The sequence below is a fragment of the Bacillus rossius genome, chromosome 1 (assembly GCF_032445375.1).
Source record: "Bacillus rossius redtenbacheri isolate Brsri chromosome 1, Brsri_v3, whole genome shotgun sequence".
NCBI lineage: Eukaryota > Metazoa > Arthropoda > Insecta > Phasmatodea > Bacillidae > Bacillus > Bacillus rossius.
The window spans coordinates 257,408,750-257,430,377 of NC_086330.1; the positions used below are offsets into that span (position 1 = coordinate 257,408,750).

General features: G+C 36.8%; 1 protein-coding gene across 1 annotated transcript in view; it reads right to left on the bottom strand.

The window, feature by feature from the left end:
- LOC134527505 (poly [ADP-ribose] polymerase tankyrase-like) overlaps positions 1-21,628 on the bottom strand; it is a 269,207-nt gene that overhangs the window by 161,375 nt on the left and 86,204 nt on the right. Inside the window, exon 9 of the mRNA XM_063360229.1 lies at positions 18,099-18,197. Within this exon, the coding sequence (XP_063216299.1) occupies positions 18,099-18,197 (99 nt within the window). The remainder of the gene's footprint in view (positions 1-18,098; positions 18,198-21,628) is intronic.

Genomic DNA, 21,628 nt, shown 5'->3' on the forward strand with positions numbered 1-21,628 from the left:
ACCATCACTTTATCTCTCACGTAGCGCCGCACATACAATAGCCGCTGACACAGCATCCTGCTAAGCCATACACTACTGTGCTGTCTGCTCGAACAGATATTAATTTTACTTAAGAAATTTTTTATGTGCCTAAATTAACTAGTGATTCAATTAAATAACTGTTGTTACTTATATTAGTAGATTTTTCTCCACCAGAGGATGTAAGTTCTGTGTTACTGAAGCCACCTAGTGAACATAAAGCATCTCTGCTACCTAGGTGCTGGGTGACTTGTCTGTGGTGGAATTATGGTAAAGCAGTGCACTCTAAATAAATACTGAACAAATAAATACGCTCTCTATCTGGACATTCTGTATCTTTGGTTTCATTAGAAATTGTTAGGTATTTAACCTAGAACTGAGAACAGATTTTTAAAAACAAGAATCGTTGCGAACACCTTGGAAAAAGTACAACCAACACATCACTAACACTTGCCCTTACGACTCGACGATGTTGATGTCCAGAATATACCTACTTCGCAGACTTACGATGAGAGTGCGAGCCAAATGCAACTGCTAAAACCGCACAGCCATACATATATACTTCACAGTTATAACAAGAAATGGAACTAAACAACAGCAACCAACTTTTAAATATTTATGACTCTTTCAGCACAAATAAATTATAGAATTTGCTGTTATGCTTTTTATTTTTTATTTTAATGACAGTTGTACAAATAAAATTATGAATTAATATGAATATGTAATATTTCATTGATTACACGGTTTCAATTACTTTTTGTTGTAGACATATTTTAAAAGTTTAACATCATTTTTTTACTGCTACAATATGAATGAAAAATATTAATATGCTATGATTTGAGTCCAATGTCATTTATTTCCTTGTGATATTGCTCTTTAAGCATATAGTCATGTCTGTACAATATCAGATGTTGACTGCTTTTATTTATTTAATTGTTGAAAAAGTTTTGTAAAATAAAATCTTTTTTTTTACCTTTTTAAATTTCCAGCTTACTATGAAAAAAAAAAACAGTAGCAAAATACTCAATAAATAATTGCACAAACAGAAGTTTTTGCATATACCTGATAAGTAGGGGTAGTCAAATTTCGTTAATTACGAAATCGCGAAATTTTAAAAAAATCACTTGCACATGATGTGTAATACAAATAACCTTACTTGGTTAATATACGTTAATATACTGCATTTCGTTTTAACAAAATTAGCTGTGATGCGCAAAATCCGTAGTTTTTCACGAAATATGACGAAATCATGATATTTGCGCGAAATTAACTTTTATCGCGAAAAATCACATTGATCATTCTGGAACCTGCACAAAACGTTTATTATTACAAGAGGTTATATGTGAGACGCCATCTTTGCTTTTGTTTTTCTCTAGCACCCATAGAGTAGAGTTAGCCCAAGAATTTTAGTGTTTTACCTCAAATAAAAAATGTAGTTTTGAAATTTGGCACAGACGTTCCTTTGGTTGTTAAAAATTGATTTTAAAAAGTCCCCATCTCTCAGATGCCGGCTTCATACTTTTTTAAGGCAATAAGGGCGTTAAGTGCCTAAATATGCATATCACGACTGTTGCGCAAAAAATATTCATTCTAATATATCAAAATTTGGTCACAATTTTAAAGTTAAGGGCCCTTAGTCCTTAATGATTCGTTTTTATTACTTTATACACCGCAAAAATTATCTTATAACCTAATTTATACTCAACTAATAGAAGTAAAATGTATCACTGCTCTATACAATCACCCGTTACATCAAATCCACCACTGATAGGCAAAAATATACCTTTATAAAAGTTATTCGTTATTTTATTAGCTTTACATTGGTGGGTCAAAATGTGTATGCGATAATAATTGACTGACATATTAAGGATTACAAGGAACTACTTCACAACAATGGGTTTTTTGAGCAATTTATGTTAATATTGACTATAAGATTTTACCAGAAATAAAAATAATGTAGGTTTAAAATTTGGCACTGACGTTCCTTTGGGCGTTAAAAATTGATCCTAAAAAGTCCCCATCTCTCAGATGCCGGCTTCATACCTTTTTAAGGCAATAAGGGCGTAAGTACCGAAATAGGCATATCACGACTGTTGCGCGAAAAATATTCATTCTAATATATCAAAATTTGGTCAAAATTTTAAAGTTAAGGGCCCTTAGTCCCTAATCATTCATTTTTAATAATTTATACACAGCAAAAATTATCTTATAACCTAATTTATACTCAACTAATGGAAGTAAAATGTATCACTGCTCTATACAATCACCAGTTACATCAAATCCACCACTGATAGGCAAAAATATACCTTTATAAAAGTTTTCCGTTATTTTATTAGCTTTACATTGGTGGGTCAAAATGTGTATGCGATAATAATTGACTGACATATTAAGGTTTACAAGGAACTACTGCACAACAATGGGTTTTTGAGCAATTTAGGTTAATATTGACTATAGCATTTTACCAGAAATAAAAATAATTTAGGTTTTAAATTTGGCACAGACGTTCCTTTGGGTGTTAAAAATTTATCCTAAAAAGTCCCCATCTCTCAGATGCCGTCTTCATGCCTTTTTAAGGCAATAAGGGCGTAAGTGCCGAAATATGCATATCACGACTGTTGCTCGAAAAATATCATTCGTTGTATCGTAACTTGTATAAGATGTGAAGTAAAAGGCACTTAGTTGTTTAACATCCATTATTGTTGCATAATACATAGCAAAAAAAAAATGAAACCTGATCAAAAATCAATTAATGGAAGTACACAATAAAAAATTTAACCAGTCCATTAAAGGTCTTCTTCATCTGAACCATCATTGATAACAACGTTATTGCATGTTGCCCCACGACATTTGGCACACATAATACCACATTACAGTCCAGCCCGCACACACTCGCATTTGTAGATGCATTCGCTTTTACAGTAACATGATATCAAATTCAGGAGCTGTTCTGGAGCTGGAGGAAGGGATGTTGTTATAGGAACAAGTGTGCCACTCACACTTTTCCATCCCCACTCAACAGGATCTAATGAATGGCCCAGCCACTCTTGCACCTGTAGGTAAACCTGAAGAGAATGCTGTTCACATGCAGCACTGGTTGGTGGAAGAGAGGCTAGCTGGAAAGAAGCACTAACAGGCATCTTTGCTATCTTGCAGGTATACATGTATACTATAATTTCATCCAGAGTGGAATAGTTATCATGTCCCTGATACATTGCAATTGCAAACTTTTCTCCAGCTGCAATAACGATCTTCTTGTCAGCATGTGGACATGTAAAAACATATACTGTTCTCCGAACGGAAACATCGGTCTTGATGATGTTCCATGCTTGCTTCTTTCCCTTACCGAAGAAAGCACTGGTTGTATCTGATCCGGTAATAGCATGACAAAACAAAATATAGTTTTTCATTTCACCAATGTCCTGCTGAGTAGCTGATATACTGTAAATCTTTCCTTTTGTCTTGCTTGAGGGTGGATGGACAATTTCAATGTGTGCATCTTCTTCTGACCTCGCAGTCAACATCGCAAGGATGTCTGTATCAGAAGCTATTACTTTTACACAACAGCTTGTTGAATACTGAAGAGCAATAGCTGCTATAGTCAGGGTGGCCACTATATTTGTGATAAAAAATTCCAGGTTTTTCCAGGTTTTTCCAGGTATTTTCAAGATTTTCCAGGTTTTGCAATATATATACAAAATGACATGTTTTTATTTATGTAATACATGATACAAAGCACACATTTTAAAACACGGAACTGTATAGTACTAAATATAAAACAAAAATGCACAAAATGTGATACATACCCAACTAAAAAAACAGGTGGCAGTTTACTAAATATATATTTGCCACATAACTCTAACCTTTTTTGTGTTTAAAATTTCTTCGTCTATGAGAGCGGTCTGTTTTAAGGCATCACTCATTATTTTGACTTTTTTTGCCTTAAGTTCCCTGAGGTTCATTTCAGTTTTTTTTTTTTAACCAAATATATTTGGTATATTTTGTGCGTATTAAACAGGGCACAACACTGGCCGGCTGGTGGTTGTTTTCATTCAAAACGTGGCTAACGAACTTGCATGGATCAGGCTGAAAACATCAGGCTATACGTGTAAGTTATAAGGAATCTTATTAGTGTCATGAATTGAGATATGTTTTTCGAGTAGATATACACATCGACCTACCGGATGCTCGCTCGCGTCTTGTTTTAACTGTCACAGCGATGTTTATTTTGACAGCTCAAGCAATTATCTTTTCCCGTGAGTTGATAGAAAAAGGTCGCTTCACACAGCATAAAAAAAGGAGCTACGCCACTTATTCCCCACGCAGGAAACACACTGGCTGCTGTCTGTCATCCCCCGCATTTCCCCCTTCCTTTCTTCTAACATTCCACGTCCCGCCTCTCGCGCGAGCAATAACGAAGCGATGTAGCAGTTGCACCACGCATTGGGTCGTGTTTATGCTTTGCTGGTGACCGCAGGAGGTCCAACATGCTTTTATTCGGTATATATGATCTTTCATTGCGTTTTTTTTTTTTTTAATATTTTTTTTCTGTTTTTCACATTTTGGTCAAAATTTCCAATTTTTTTACGGTTCCCGAGAATGTACTCGTAAAATCACTGCTTCGTTAAATCCGGTGTTCGTTAAATTGGGGTTCTGGTGTACATAATAATTATATGTTTAGTATTATTATTTTACAAATTTTAAGTGAACATAGCATTACCGACGTTAAAGGTAAGTTAATGCTGAAGGTTTATCGGCCGGCCTCAACACGCTGCGAATATTCATAAAAAAAAACGTGCAGTGTCGTTAGTTACTGGACATATTTGACAGTTTATTGATAAGCGATGGATTACAAGACGTCGTTGTTTATAACACCGCTAAACCGTTGGAAGATACTAGTATAAATTAAAGTACTAATAAAACTTTGTTACAGGAAGCGTGGGCTTCATCCTGAGCAGGTTGAGTAGAAACAAAATTCTGTAACTTGCAGGTTTCTTGATTGGTTATTTATAACTCTATTGTAATTCTTAGATTTGGCATGGCTTGTAAATGCTCCCCTACCCATCGTATCGATCTTGAAACTTTTATTGCATATCTTGCATCTCGCACAAGTTCTGTCTTTCGCATCCTCAGTAGCCCATGGAACCTCAAGACTCATAACGACAGGAATACCTAGTAGACATTGCCGCAATAGCTTCCTAACAAACTGCACAGCGTAAGACTAAAACCGCTCGAAGACTTGTACTGAACAGAACAAATTAGAACAACACCCCGTGTTGCACGCCGTAGTGCGGTTCATATTCCCTCTCCCCCTCCGCCTCTTAGTGACGTATTGCGTCTATGAGGAAAGAAGAAACATGACACGCCTGGGAACACTACAGTCGCTGCCAACATGACACTGTACAGATTTGCCGCGTGATTATCAGACGCCGCAATGTACGTCTTATATAAGTTGTGCGCATTTACATCGCAGCATTTGCCCAGGAAAGAAATAAAATTCCAGACAAGTTTCCCGGTTTTACCCGGGCCCTTTCAAATTCCCGACATATTCCCGGTTTTTCCCGTTTTCCCGGTTTGGTGGCCATCCTGTATAGTGGTATCAGCATCTCCTGAGCACTGAATGGCGTGATGACATGAAGTTCGAAAATAAGCTACTAATCATTTTATTAGCCCATTTTTGTTATGGCCATTCCTCAGAAAGTCCATTTGTGTCGATGTAACAATATTGTTAGCAGCTATTAAAATATTGGTGGAAGACCTCCCTGCAGAACGCCACCTTCACTCTTCCACTTTAGTGGTTAACTCGTCATAACCATCAAACACTACAGTTGCTGTCACAGAAAAATGTTTTTGGACGAATGTAACATAATCCTCACATATTTGACCAAATGTAGTAGGTCATGGCCACACAACCACATGCAAGAGGTATCATCCATCGATTGTTGTGCCGTAGTTCCTAGTAATCCTTAGTATGTCAGTCAATTATTATCCTATACACATGTTTGACCCACCAATTTAAAGCTAATAAAATAGCGGAAAACTTTTATAAAGGTATAATTTTGCCTATCAGTGGTGGATTTGATGTAACTGGTGATTGTATAGAGCAGTGATACATTTTACTTCCATTAGTTGAGTATAAATTAGGTTATAAGATAATATTTGCGGTGTATAAAGTAATAAAAATGAATCATTAAGGACTAAGGGCCCTTAACTTTAAAATTTTGACCAAATTTTGATATATTAGAATGAATATTTTTCGCGCAACAGTCGTGATATGCATATTTAGGCACTTATGCCCTTATTGCCTTAAAAAGGTATGAAGCCGGCATCTGAGAGAAGGGGACTTTTTTGGATCAATTTTTAACACCCAAAGGAACGTCTGTGCCAAATTTAAAACCTACATTATTTTTATTTCTGGTAAAACGCTATAGTCAATATTAACCTAAATTGCTCAAAAACCCATTGTTGTGCAGTAGTTCCTTGTAAACCTTAATACAGTAGAACCCCGATTATCCGTGTTAATGAAGGGGACGAGTGAGTCGGATAATCGAAAATCGCGGTTAGCCGAGTCATGCTTGCCTCAAAGGTCATTAGCCCACAGACAGCCATCTGTGGACATTCGGAGATTACATATATACACATGCTTTGTGTGCGTGTGCGTTGTTGACATAGAAGCGGACTGCTTAGTGCTGGGCAGCAGTGGTTTTTAAGTCTTTCGTGTGCGGAGACGTGGGTACGCGAGTCGTTGTTGCACCGAGGTGTGTGACTAGCCGCCCGCCAGTCCGAGGGCCCAAGATAGCTGATAGCTGCCAAGGTCACGCATTCTTTTCATCGCGCGTAAGCGACGCTGCCACACTTAGCTCATTGCTCTGTTGTCAGTAACACCATCGGGCTGGTTATTGTTTTACAGAACGACTGCCTTCAAAATTCTTTTCGAGATAAGATTTTTCATACCAGTGCATTGAGACTTGATTTGATGGTTTTGAAACGGTGTATCCGTCTCGTATAATTCACGGTGTTTTTATCCCCCTTTATTTATATGAATTTAAAATATTAGATTTTTTATTTTTAGCTTGCTGAACGTGAAATTAGTGCAAAAACGGCCTAGACTTAGTGTTGCAGATGGGTCGGAAATCTTATAACGACCACCTCTCTATAACGACCCTAATCTCGGGAACCGTGAGTGGTCGTTATATCTATTCTCCGTTCACTCTTAGCTGAGTTTTGAAATAAACAAACACCGTCGTATCACTGCGCCGCGTCAGCAAGTGATAGGCTGAATTCATCTTGCGTGCCAAGCACTAGTTGCAACACACACACTTCCGTACAGTCGGTGCTCATAAAATAACGAAGAAGTAATATAACAGGAAAATGGTTCTTCTGTCAAACCTAGTTTTTTTAAAAAAATTACGTCTGCTGTGATAAAATTACGCCACTTAATGCTACACCCTCCGACATTTTCTGTTGAAACCATTCAAGCAAACAAGTGTCCAAGCTGCTAAATGTGGATTCGTTCATCGTCTTGCGTTTATTTAATCCACTTGAAGTGTCAGCCTGTGAAGCAAACTGAAGGATTTTTTCGCGATTTTTTATGATGTCGCGCACTGTTGTGTTACCGACATTAAACTCAGTCGCAAGTTTGCAATCGTTTCTCCACTCTGAAATCTTTCTATAATTTTTGTTTTGCTGTCGATGGACAGTACCACTCGCTTTCTTTTCTGTTCATTTGATGACATTGTGAAATGTTGCGCTCAACACTTCCGCACAACACAACGGTATAATCCGTCGGAATGCAGATCACTGTTACAATACATAAAATTATCACCACCTTGACGCTTCAACAACGTACACTAATGGAATGGACTGTCTCCATGCGCCGGGTAATCTCTGTGGCACGGCGCCGTGCTGCGCGCGGGAGTGTACAGTCCGGTCATGCGGACGTGGAATCGCGCACCAGTGTATATATAATCTATTCACGTAACATGGAACACAAAAATATTATGTACATACGTATGTATGTACTAGTATTTTTTTTTTAAACTTTCTGTGTATATAAACATAACTGAGTCAAAGTACTTTGACCAACATACATTTTGCAAAGTATTTTAACATTGACATACATTTTGAATCATTGGTTATATGTAACTAAAAAATTGGACTTGATGGACATAAATCGCGGTTAATCCGCGAATTGGATGATCGAGTCGCGGATAATCGGGGTTCTACTGTATGTCACTCAATTATTATCGCACATACATGTTTGACCCACCAATGTAAAACTAATAAAATAACGAAAAACGTTTATAAAGGTATATTTTTGCCTATCAGTGGTGGATTTGATGTAACTGGTGATTGTATAGAGCAGTGATACATTTTACTTCCATTAGTTGAGTATAAATTAGGTTAAAAGATAATTTTTGCGGTGTATAAAGTAATAAAAACGAATCATTAAGGACTAAGGGCCCTTAACTTTAAAATTTTGACCAAATTTTGATATATTAGAATGAATATTTTTCACGCAACAGTCGTGATATGCATATTTCGGCACTTATGCCCTTATTACCTTAAAAAGGTATGAAGACGGAGTATGAGAGATGGGGACTTTTTTGGATCAATTTTTAACACCCAAAGGAACGTCTGTGCCAAATTTAAAACCTAAATTATTTTTATTTCTGGTAAAACGCTATAGTCAATATTAACCTAAATTGCTCAAAAACCCATTGTTGTGCAGTAGTTCCTTGTAAACCTTAATATGTCAGTCAATTATTATCGCATACACATTTTGACCCACCAATGTAAAGCTAATAAAATAACGGAAAACTTTTATAAAGGTATATTTTTGCCTATCAGTGGTGGATTTGATGTAACTGGTGATTGTATAGAGCAGTGATACATTTTACTTCCATTAGTTGAGTATAAATTAGGTTATAAGATAATTTTTGCTGTGTATAAATTATTAAAAATGAATGATTAGGGACTAAGGGCCCTTAACTTTAAAATTTTTACCAAATTTTGATATATTAGAATAAATATATTTTTCACGCAACAGTCGTGATATGCATATTTCGGCACTTATGCCCTTATTGCCTTAAAAAGGTATGAAGCCGGCATCTGAGAGAAGGGGACTTTTTTGGATCAATTTTTAACACCCAAAGGAACGTCTGTGCCAAATTTAAAACCTACATTATTTTTATTTCTGGTAAAACGCTATAGTCAATATTAACCTAAATTGCTCAAAAACCCATTGTTGTGCAGTAGTTCCTTGTAATCCTTAGTATGTCAGTCAATTATTATCCTATACACATGTTTGACCCACCAATTTAAAGCTAATAAAATAGCGGAAAACTTTTATAAAGGTATAATTTTGCCTATCAGTGGTGGATTTGATGTAACTGGTGATTGTATAGAGCAGTGATACATTTTACTTCCATTAGTTGAGTATAAATTAGGTTATAAGATAATATTTGCGGTGTATAAAGTAATAAAAATGAATCATTAAGGACTAAGGGCCCTTAACTTTAAAATTTTGACCAAATTTTGATATATTAGAATGAATATTTTTCGCGCAACAGTCGTGATATGCATATTTAGGCACTTATGCCCTTATTGCCTTAAAAAGGTATGAAGCCGGCATCTGAGAGAAGGGGACTTTTTTGGATCAATTTTTAACACCCAAAGGAACGTCTGTGCCAAATTTAAAACCTACATTATTTTTATTTCTGGTAAAACGCTATAGTCAATATTAACCTAAATTGCTCAAAAACCCATTGTTGTGCAGTAGTTCCTTGTAAACCTTAATACAGTAGAACCCCGATTATCCGTGTTAATGAAGGGGACGAGTGAGTCGGATAATCGAAAATCGCGGTTAGCCGAGTCATGCTTGCCTCAAAGGTCATTAGCCCACAGACAGCCATCTGTGGACATTCGGAGATTACATATATACACATGCTTTGTGTGCGTGTGCGTTGTTGACATAGAAGCGGACTGCTTAGTGCTGGGCAGCAGTGGTTTTTAAGTCTTTCGTGTGCGGAGACGTGGGTACGCGAGTCGTTGTTGCACCGAGGTGTGTGACTAGCCGCCCGCCAGTCCGAGGGCCCAAGATAGCTGATAGCTGCCAAGGTCACGCATTCTTTTCATCGCGCGTAAGCGACGCTGCCACACTTAGCTCATTGCTCTGTTGTCAGTAACACCATCGGGCTGGTTATTGTTTTACAGAATGACTGCCTTCAAAATTCTTTTCGAGATAAGATTTTTCATACCAGTGCATTGAGACTTGATTTGATGGTTTTGAAACGGTGTATCCGTCTCGTATAATTCACGGTGTTTTTATCCCCCTTTATTTATATGAATTTAAAATATTAGATTTTTTATTTTTAGCTTGCTGAACGTGAAATTAGTGCAAAAACGGCCTAGACTTAGTGTTGCAGATGGGTCGGAAATCTTATAACGACCACCTCTCTATAACGACCCTAATCTCGGGAACCGTGAGTGGTCGTTATATCTATTCTCCGTTCACTCTTAGCTGAGTTTTGAAATAAACAAACACCGTCGTATCACTGCGCCGCGTCAGCAAGTGATAGGCTGAATTCATCTTGCGTGCCAAGCACTAGTTGCAACACACACACTTCCGTACAGTCGGTGCTCATAAAATAACGAAGAAGTAATATAACAGGAAAATGGTTCTTCTGTCAAACCTAGTTTTTTTAAAAAAATTATGTCTGCTGTGATAAAATTACGCCACTTAATGCTACACCCTCCGACATTTTCTGTTGAAACCATTCAAGCAAACAAGTGTCCAAGCTGCTAAATGTGGATTCGTTCATCGTCTTGCGTTTATTTAATCCACTTGAAGTGTCAGCCTGTGAAGCAAACTGAAGGATTTTTTCGCGATTTTTTATGATGTCGCGCACTGTTGTGTTACCGACATTAAACTCAGTCGCAAGTTTGCAATCGTTTCTCCACTCTGAAATCTTTCTATAATTTTTGTTTTGCTGTCGATGGACAGTACCACTCGCTTTCTTTTCTGTTCATTTGATGACATTGTGAAATGTTGCGCTCAACACTTCCGCACAACACAACGGTATAATCCGTCGGAATGCAGATCACTGTTACAATACATAAAATTATCACCACCTTGACGCTTCAACAACGTACACTAATGGAATGGACTGTCTCCATGCGCCGGGTAATCTCTGTGGCACGGCGCCGTGCTGCGCGCGGGAGTGTACAGTCCGGTCATGCGGACGTGGAATCGCGCACCAGTGTATATATAATCTATTCACGTAACATGGAACACAAAAATATTATGTACATACGTATGTATGTACTAGTATTTTTTTTTTAAACTTTCTGTGTATATAAACATAACTGAGTCAAAGTACTTTGACCAACATACATTTTGCAAAGTATTTTAACATTGACATACATTTTGAATCATTGGTTATATGTAACTAAAAAATTGGACTTGATGGACATAAATCGCGGTTAATCCGCGAATTGGATGATCGAGTCGCGGATAATCGGGGTTCTACTGTATGTCACTCAATTATTATCGCACATACATGTTTGACCCACCAATGTAAAACTAATAAAATAACGAAAAACGTTTATAAAGGTATATTTTTGCCTATCAGTGGTGGATTTGATGTAACTGGTGATTGTATAGAGCAGTGATACATTTTACTTCCATTAGTTGAGTATAAATTAGGTTAAAAGATAATTTTTGCGGTGTATAAAGTAATAAAAACGAATCATTAAGGACTAAGGGCCCTTAACTTTAAAATTTTGACCAAATTTTGATATATTAGAATGAATATTTTTCGCGCAACAGTCGTGATATGCATATTTCGGCACTTATGCCCTTATTACCTTAAAAAGGTATGAAGACGGAGTATGAGAGATGGGGACTTTTTTGGATCAATTTTTAACACCCAAAGGAACGTCTGTGCCAAATTTAAAACCTAAATTATTTTTATTTCTGGTAAAACGCTATAGTCAATATTAACCTAAATTGCTCAAAAACCCATTGTTGTGCAGTAGTTCCTTGTAAACCTTAATATGTCAGTCAATTATTATCGCATACACATTTTGACCCACCAATGTAAAGCTAATAAAATAACGGAAAACTTTTATAAAGGTATATTTTTGCCTATCAGTGGTGGATTTGATGTAACTGGTGATTGTATAGAGCAGTGATACATTTTACTTCCATTAGTTGAGTATAAATTAGGTTATAAGATAATTTTTGCTGTGTATAAATTATTAAAAATGAATGATTAGGGACTAAGGGCCCTTAACTTTAAAATTTTTACCAAATTTTGATATATTAGAATAAATATATTTTTCACGCAACAGTCGTGATATGCATATTTCGGCACTTATGCCCTTATTGCCTTAAAAAGGTATGAAGCCGGCATCTGAGAGAAGGGGACTTTTTTGGATCAATTTTTAACACCCAAAGGAACGTCTGTGCCAAATTTAAAACCTACATTATTTTTATTTCTGGTAAAACGCTATAGTCAATATTAACCTAAATTGCTCAAAAACCCATTGTTGTGCAGTAGTTCCTTGTAAACCTTAATAGGTCAGTCAATTATTATCGCATACACATTTTGACCCACCAATGTAAAGCTAATAAAATAACGGAAAACTTTTATAAAGATATATTTTTGCCTATCAGTGGTGGATTTGATGTAACTGGTGATTGTATACAGCAGTGATACATTTTACTTCCATTAGTTGAGTATAAATTAGGTTATAAGATAATTTTTGCTGTGTATAAATTATTAAAAATGAATGATTAGGGACTAAGGGCCCTTAACTTTAAAATTTTTACCAAATTTTGATATATTAGAATAAATATATTTTTCACGCAACAGTCGTGATATGCATATTTCGGCACTTATGCCCTTATTGCCTTAAAAAGGTATGAAGCCGGCATCTGAGAGAAGGAGACTTTTTTGGATCAATTTTTAACACCCAAAGGAACGTCTGTGCCAAATTTAAAACCTACATTATTTTTATTTCTGGTAAAACGCTATAGTCAATATTAACCTAAATTGCTCAAAAACCCATTGTTGTGCAGTAGTTCCTTGTAAACCTTAATATGTCAGTCAATTATTATCGCATACACATTTTGACCCACCAATGTAAAGCTAATAAAATAACGGAAAACTTTTATAAAGGTATATTTTTGCCGGTGGATTTGATGTAACTGGTAATTGTATAGAGTAGTGATATATTTTACTTCCATTAGTTGAGTATAAATTAGGTTATAAGATAATTTTTGCGGTGTATAAAGTAATAAAAACGAATCATTAAGGACTAAGGGCCCTTAACTTTAAAATTTTGACCAAATTTTGATATATTAGAATGAATATTTTTCACGCAACAGTCGTGATATGCCTATTTCAGCACTTACGCCCTTAATGTCTTAAAAAAGTATGAAGCCGGCACCTGAGAGGTGGGGACTTTTTAGGATCAATTTTTAACAACCATAGGAATGTCTGTGCCAAATTTCAAAACTACATTATTTTTTTCTAGATTTGCTAGATTTTTTCCTTAAATTGCCTGGGCTAAGTGTGGCATTAAACATCATCATTTTAGCTACTGGTGGACAAATCACAGATGGCGTTGGTAGTTACGAGTGTCGAAATGTTCTATAATTTTATTTTCACGAGTGCGTGTCTGTCGAGTTTAAGTTCTTAATTTCCAAGTGGATGTGATATGTATCTCGCATTCTATGATCGTTTTCCGTTAAAGTTTTTGTGGCATGTTGGTCATATTACCGTGGTCACTGTGGATATAAACATATAAAATGCCAAAAGTTGTGTTTTCAAAAGAGCTAAAGAATATTACGATGAAGTATTTTACGTGTTCAGTAAAGAAAAAGGCATCATGATGTGCAAATTGACTGTTAAAAACACAGTAAATTTTGAGCATCGCACAAGGTGAACAAAGATAGGTGTCAAGCATCTGGTTCTGGAACGAAGCGTCAAGTTACTCTAGAACCATATATTTCACGTATGAAAACTATTACATCCAGACGTACGCCTACTCAGTCTCCGTCGTCGCACACGTTCCTACGAGACGTAGAAGGCCATAAAATGACAAAAATCACATTATTTTGCCGACCACAAATGCGTCTGGTGACGCCATCGTCAATAGGCTTTAACTCACTCTTTGTTCCTTTCTCTGAATCGGCCAAACGCAGTCCAGTAAATAGCGTCACTTCCATATTAGCCAATCAAATCATAACTTTCAAAATGTGAATTGTTGTATCTGGGCGTCCTAACCGAAACGACTGTTTATTTTCGTAGCTGTCATGGCAACGCACGAAAATAAATGCCGGTCAAGAGTGCCAACATATACATAAACAAATACCGCACACACAGTTGAGGCGGTGAAAAACGTAAACAAATAAAAAAAAACAATACTCTGTACTGTTGAATAAGTACAGTGTTTTGGTGGGGACTAGTTTGTAGGAAACATATAATAGCTGATTTTCAGAGATAGTCAAAATGGACTTGAGCCACTAACGTTTTTTATCAGTTTCCAATTTTTTTTGTATGTAATCTTGAGAATTTTAATTACAAATGCAGCGTGCTAAATTTTTGATGCATATGTACTTTTAAAACCTTGTTTTTGATAAATTTTGACCAAATAAAACAATAATTCCATCAAACATATATATGTGTACTAGCTGCCCGACCCGGCTTCGCACGGCTATACTAATGGAAAAAGAATTATGCCACATCTCCCATTTACAGTAATGGTAAATAATAAAAAATTCAGTGACAATTTATTACAATGCTGTATAATGTACCGATGGTTTCCCGACTCGTGCACGCAACATAAAACTGATGTACCCGTACTTCGCTACGGCAGTCTACAGGCAGATCACTCTTGCGCCGCTCATAATACATGCCCCTCGTTGTGGGTACGCCACTGCCGCGCGATGCCTGTTGCCATGGAGACGCAGAAGGCATGAACAATGCAAAATCCTGTTCTCATGCAGACAAAGTACCCACTGTTGCCTGGTTTTAACCACCTATGCTATGGGATCTAATTTTCGGAAAATGTCATCCTGCGTAACATAAGGAACATTACTGTGAAGTTTCAAGTCTGTAAAATATATATACTTGAAAAAAAAGGGCAATTTTTGATATTTAAAGTACTTGCAAAATTTCAACGGTGATGAGGACTGCACTAACAATGAAATAGCCGTTGCCATAGAGACGAATGAAGCATCAACAAAGCAACAGCCGTTGCCATGGTGATTTCCTACCAAAAACTGGAAATAAAAAAAAAATTTAGGGGTGGACTACCCCTAACATTTAGGGGGATGAAAAATAGATGTTGGCCGATTCTCATAGATACCGGATAAGCACAAAAAATTTCATCAAAATCGGTCAAGCCGTTTCGGAGGAGTATGGCAACGAAAACTGTGACACGAGAATTTTATATATAAGACTAGCTGACCCGGCAAACGTTGTTTTGCCATATAAATTATTTCTAGGGAATTTCTAGCTGCTGTACCCAGCTTTGCCCGGGCTGAACACAGGGTGAAGGGTACCTTTTTCGAAATCAGATGTAGTAATTGTCTTCTTAATTTGAATGTCAACTGTGCAAAATAATTTATATCACTTTTAGATCCCGACAGACGTTCTGCCAGTGTATAGTTATTTACCTGTATATATATCTAAAAATTGGTAGTCTGTATGTAGTCTAGACTCTATAAAGCACTATAGAAAAAAAGCTTGAAAATAAGAGATTACTAATATTGAAAATATTCCATTATCTAGCTAATGCTCGGCATGCATTGCAATGCCTCATTCAGTTTTGCTTTGTAATATGTTTGAAGTAGTTACACATATACAAATCATCTATCCATCTCTATAAATATATATTTATCTCTATCTACATCTATATATATCAATGTATCTCTCTATCTCTATTTATCTCTTTATATCTACATATATACATATATACCTCCTACTATCTCTTCTATATATAAAACTCTATATAGCTCATCTATATATCTCTTTATCTAACCAATTTCATTCTCTTTACCTCGCTATATCTCAACTTATCTCTCCGTCTCTATCTCACTCTATACATATCACTCTATCTCTGTCTCTCTTTTATATTTAAATAAATTGTGTCATGCGTGCGCACTTATACAACAAAAACAGACGAAGTGCCGCTAATAATATGAAAAAAAAAAAAAAAAAAACACATTTTTTGAAACGATTTGTGCTCCAACTATTGCAAAATAGTTATACCGTCTCAGAAACCTTCACGGGCATGCGCGTAATAACTCACCAAAATTTCATCGCAATTGGATGAATGGTATATGAACACATACGGCACAAACAAACGAAAATTAAAGACATGACAAACGCATCAAACGATGGTGCGTTTAAAATTCAAGGCAACTAACTCTATTTATTGACGAAGTTAAGAACAAAACTGTTATGAGCGCCTTTATTTTGCTAGCCGCTGCTAGCTCCACTAAGCGGGCTGGTCTCACCAAGGAGAAAAATATGAATTTTCCAGACCTTTCTATGTGTATGATCGTGTGGCAGACATAAAGAAATGACACTCACTCACTATTTGTATGTCTATGACCTATAATTTTTTCTGTTATAAAATGAAATTATCACTTTTTCACTCCCTTAGGGGTGGAATTTCATATTAATATGTGTTCTATGTGTTAATCCAGGTAATGAGCTCGCTGTAGGCGGGGAAGGTTGATCAAGTGTTAATTGATCAGCTATCGACCGGGGTTGAAAAATATAAAATTCTATTAAAAATTATGGGTTGGTGATATAAGGGTGAAAATTTAGGGTTGTATGTATTTTTTAGTGCCACATTATAAAAAAAAATAAAAAATTTTTGTCCAAAAATTAAAAAATAAATGTTTGGGGTGGACAACCCTTATCACTTAGGGGTATGAAAAATAGATAGTAGCCGATTCTCAGACCTACTGAATATGCATACAAAATTTGATAAAAATCGGTCAAGCCGTTTCGGAGGAGTATGGCAACGAAAACTGTGACACGAGAATTTTATATATAAGATAAAATTAGAATGACAAAATAGTTATTTTTTCTAAGTAAACAAATTTTTTTTTTCACAGAAATTTTGCACCGAAATAACTCTTTTTATTCACCGAAATGGGCCTTTTTTATTTACCATTTTTCATTGGCCCTACTGATAAGGTTCCTTCAGGTTACATTTTCCTGATGTAACACCATTATCTTACACCATTTTCTTCACACGAAGTTTCAGTGTATAGTATTCCATTGTTTTAATATTTCCTGCTTATGATGTAGTAAATTAACTTAAAATTGTAAAATTATTCATTATTTTCTTTAGTGATTGTCATTAACACTAAGTAGTCACTTACTGTTTTGTATCAAAACATAAATACAAGGAAAGATTAGTAAAAACCTACTTCGATTTTAAGTGAATACCCTTAACATTATGTTGCAACAGAAGCAAATTTCTTTAAGCAACAGTCAATTTACTATGAATTTTCTTACATGAAGGTTATTGAATCTTGAGCACAATTAACCCAATGATTCCAGAAAAAAAAATTATAACATAATGGAGAATAAAAATACCAGTATTATAATTCTGAATGGGTTGTCTGTAAAGTTAGTAAAAAAAATTAAATTAATAGAGTAGAATAGAATTTAAAATAACTTAAAACTGTGTTACAAAAGTTTCCAGCACATAATTATTTCTCTTCCCATGGGAAAACGCTATTAGTAAAAGGGTCTTCTTGTAGCACACAAACATTAAAATAATTTTAATAAAAACTTCAAATAAATATCTATGAATTGAGTTTTATTTTAATAGACAAAATTATGTCATATAACTCAGTATAGTTACATTTTGTAGTTTGCCTTGGAAATCTGTGCTGTATTGTGTTTGATCGCTATTCATGTTCAAATCATGCCTCTGGTTACACTTGAGACGGCATGCTATATAAACTATATACCCCCTAACAGCTAGTGTGACAGTATCCAGAAGGCAGAACTACTACAGTGGGTGCAAGAAGGTAGACGAGCACTCACCCCTTGTCCTTGGCGTGGACATCCGCCCCGTGAGCCAAGAGGAACTCCACCACATGCACACGGTTGTAGCCGGCCGCGAAGTGCAGGGGAGTGGAGTGCCTGCCACCACACACAAGACGTCACGATCAAGTGAGCAGTGGCTCAGTCCCATTCATTTACCTGCATGCAAGTCCGTAAGCACTCTCTCGCTGGTTCTTCCCAGCAGTCTGCGGTGATCATCACTGCTGATCTGAGAGCAGTGCAACTTGTCTGAACTTAGGTAAAATTTATTAACTGTGTCACGTGATCTTCAGTTTAGTCGGGTAACTGAAAGGAACTGTGTTGAAATTTTTTAAACTGAATTATATCAAATGTCAAGAAAAGCAAACAATCATGACCATTTGCACACTAGGTTTTTTTTATTCCCTTTAAACAATTTATAACAGTTCGTTATATAAAAAAAAAATTTAAAAAAGAGATGTTACGCGCCAATTGTAGTTTTTGTTTTATTTTTCAAAATAGAATGCTGCACAGACGAATCAATCACTTTCAAAATTTTTTTCACTCATTCAACTCGTAAATATGGGTTTGACATTACAGATTCTCGGCACGTCAAGCAGTGCCATAACATCTAACTTGCTCAATATGTATCAGGCCATCTACAGTAACTATGGTACTGCATTCGAGTTTATTGTACCATCACATTTAACATGCACAATATAAATGCACAGGCTATTTATGATAACTATGGTACTTTATCAGAGTTTATTCACCACTTGCTGTTCAATAGTTTTCAATTAACATGTGTCGTGCACCATTTTCAGCTAGGTTTTAACAACATACTTTGCTTGTTAATATGATTTATTTCCTGTAATATATATTTTTTCAATGAACCCGAATAGTGTTAACTGCACCTTTGTACGTTAGATAAAACTTTGATTTGGCATATGTCATTCATGACATCACAAAACAATGGTCAATGGAAACCACACACCCTGCCACCCTGCTGATGACCACAAATATTTAAGTTGACCATCTCGACACATACAGTATGACGTCTCGTACATACAATTTCAAAATCAGGTAGGGTCACATCTGAGGAACACCTAATTGTACCAGAGCTTTAAAAATAGTTTTACGCCGACCGAAAACAAAGCATGAACTCTTACATGTAAATGATAAGAAAATATTTATTTATCAGTATTAATAGAGCCATTTAAGTATGAAATATATTTACTTACATTTTCCCCATACAAAACCGTAACATACCATGTTTTATCGCATAATCGTCGCACATTTTATACTGAAATCAAGTTTGAAAAGTAAGGGTGCAATGTTTATGCAAAAAAAATAATTTGTTAGGGAAAGTTATTCATAAAAACAACACCATTCATAGGAAGTACGTTTATTTAAAAAGTGAAGTATAAAAGAGCACGCCAAAATTTTTAAATTAATAAGTCATTCAAAAAAACCTTTCTTCAACTTTAAATAGAAAAACAAAATGTGAATGCGAGCCTGAACTAACACATAACTATCGTTGTAGTACACACTCAACACAAAAGAGTGCGGGCCATCAAATGTAGTTAACTCGGCACTCGACAGAGAGCGCACGTTGCATGCAATCGGCGAGATATCGATATTCGACGTGTGCGTGCTCTATGCGGGAAACAACTAGAGCTGGGCCGATCACCTATTTTGCCGATCATGCCGATGCCGATCATCTGCTGCCGATCTTGCCGATCTTCTGAGCCGATTAGAGCCTTTCAAGTACCTCTGATTACACGTTGCTTTTGACGGATCACTATAAACGGTGAAATATTCCCAGACAAAACTACTTTTCATTGACATGATTACTTAAAAATCACGACATCATAAATTTCACGGACTAGCGATTATACAGGTAAGCCCGGAAGGTCTTGTCAAGCTTCTCAGACACCAGCGTGCAGCTGGGTTAAGGCCAAGGTCATGTGACGTAACATCTCCCGAGGCTTACTGCGCCTTGGCAGCAGATGGATAAAAATAGTAAACTCCCCATTATTCGTGTTCATTGGGACCCGCCGATGTCCGGATAATTGAAATTCTGTAAAATAAATAAATAAACCCGGATAATCGGTTAACGGTAAGGGCCGCCTTCGAATTGTTGTCTCGGCTTTAAAAAATACGGCACTGCCTAGCCATTAGTTCACGGTCATTTACAACAGCCGAAGAGAGAAAGATAAGATCGTGCTGACCTTGTACACATAAATTTTGGGTAGCTCCCCACCCCCTCCTCCCCATCGACCATACGAATGCCAGCCAGACACGTCACTCGCCAGGCGCCTGCCGTGCGTTGGCGGGCGGAAAGTAACACAGCAGAGAAGAGTCTAGCGACAGCAATGCTACCTTCCTGCAACTGCCGCACCGCTTACGCTCGTTCCGGGGCCGGCTGCCGCACCGCTCAGGCTCGTTCCGGGGCCGGCGGCACGATCATATATGTCATCTGAAACTTTAAATCATCAAATATGGCCTTGTGGCTGAGCGCTCAGCGGTGCTATCATCTAATCGTGAGGTTGACGGTTCGAATCCCGGCAGGTACGAACTTTGTTTTGTACTTGTAAAAATAAATACGATCACGTAACATTTCAAAAGTAATAAATATATTTGAATAATGAATGCAGATAAAAGTATATTTATTAATTAAATTGTAATTTTCAGGTAAGGACATGATAACTAATGGTCAATTAGGTTAGGTTAGCTACATTATAAATACTTTAAAACTTTGTGGACAGTTGATTTGGTTAGGATAGCTACATTAAAGATACTGTGAAATCATGTAAACTTGTCGCGGACTCGTCTCTGGTGAAGCTGTGGAGACGGGGTGGACGTCGCTCGGTCGTTCAGTTGTTGTGTTGTTTGCCCGGCGCCAGCTCTTTGGTAGAGCAGCCTCACATTCTGAGGCGGGAGTGGACCGTTCAGCCCAGTGCAGCTGACCGAGGACGTGCTGACAAGGAGTAGCTAGCAGGAAGATTGGGTGTAGAAGAGAGGATGCCCGCGGTCTCACGAAGAGTCGCTAGCGGAAAGGATGGAAGTTGGAGAGAGGGATGCCCGCGGTTTCACTAAGAGTCGCTAGCAGAGGATTGCCTGCGGTCTCACGAAGAGTCGCTAGCGGATGGGTGGGCAGAGAGAGGTAGAAAGAGAGAGAGAGAGAGAAGGAAGCCCGCGGTCTCACTAAGAGTCGCTAGCAGAGGATTGCCCGCGGTCTCACGAAGAGTCGCTAGCTGAGGAAAGGAAGTTGAGGATTTCAAGCCAATGATACCACTTTTACCTGAGGTAATATTTATTCTCCCAGATTGTCTGGGAGAGAGGAAAGCTGTCTAGGCTTGTTAGCCTGCACAATTTATACAAGTTTCTTCTAGAACCATTTGTGTTAAAGTTTTACATATTTCTATCTCTTTTGCATGATGATGATCTTTTGCATTTTACAATATTATTTCCACATCCACAAAACATACTTCCAGTATCCACTTAAATAATCTACCTAAATATTTACAATAATAACATATATAAAATAA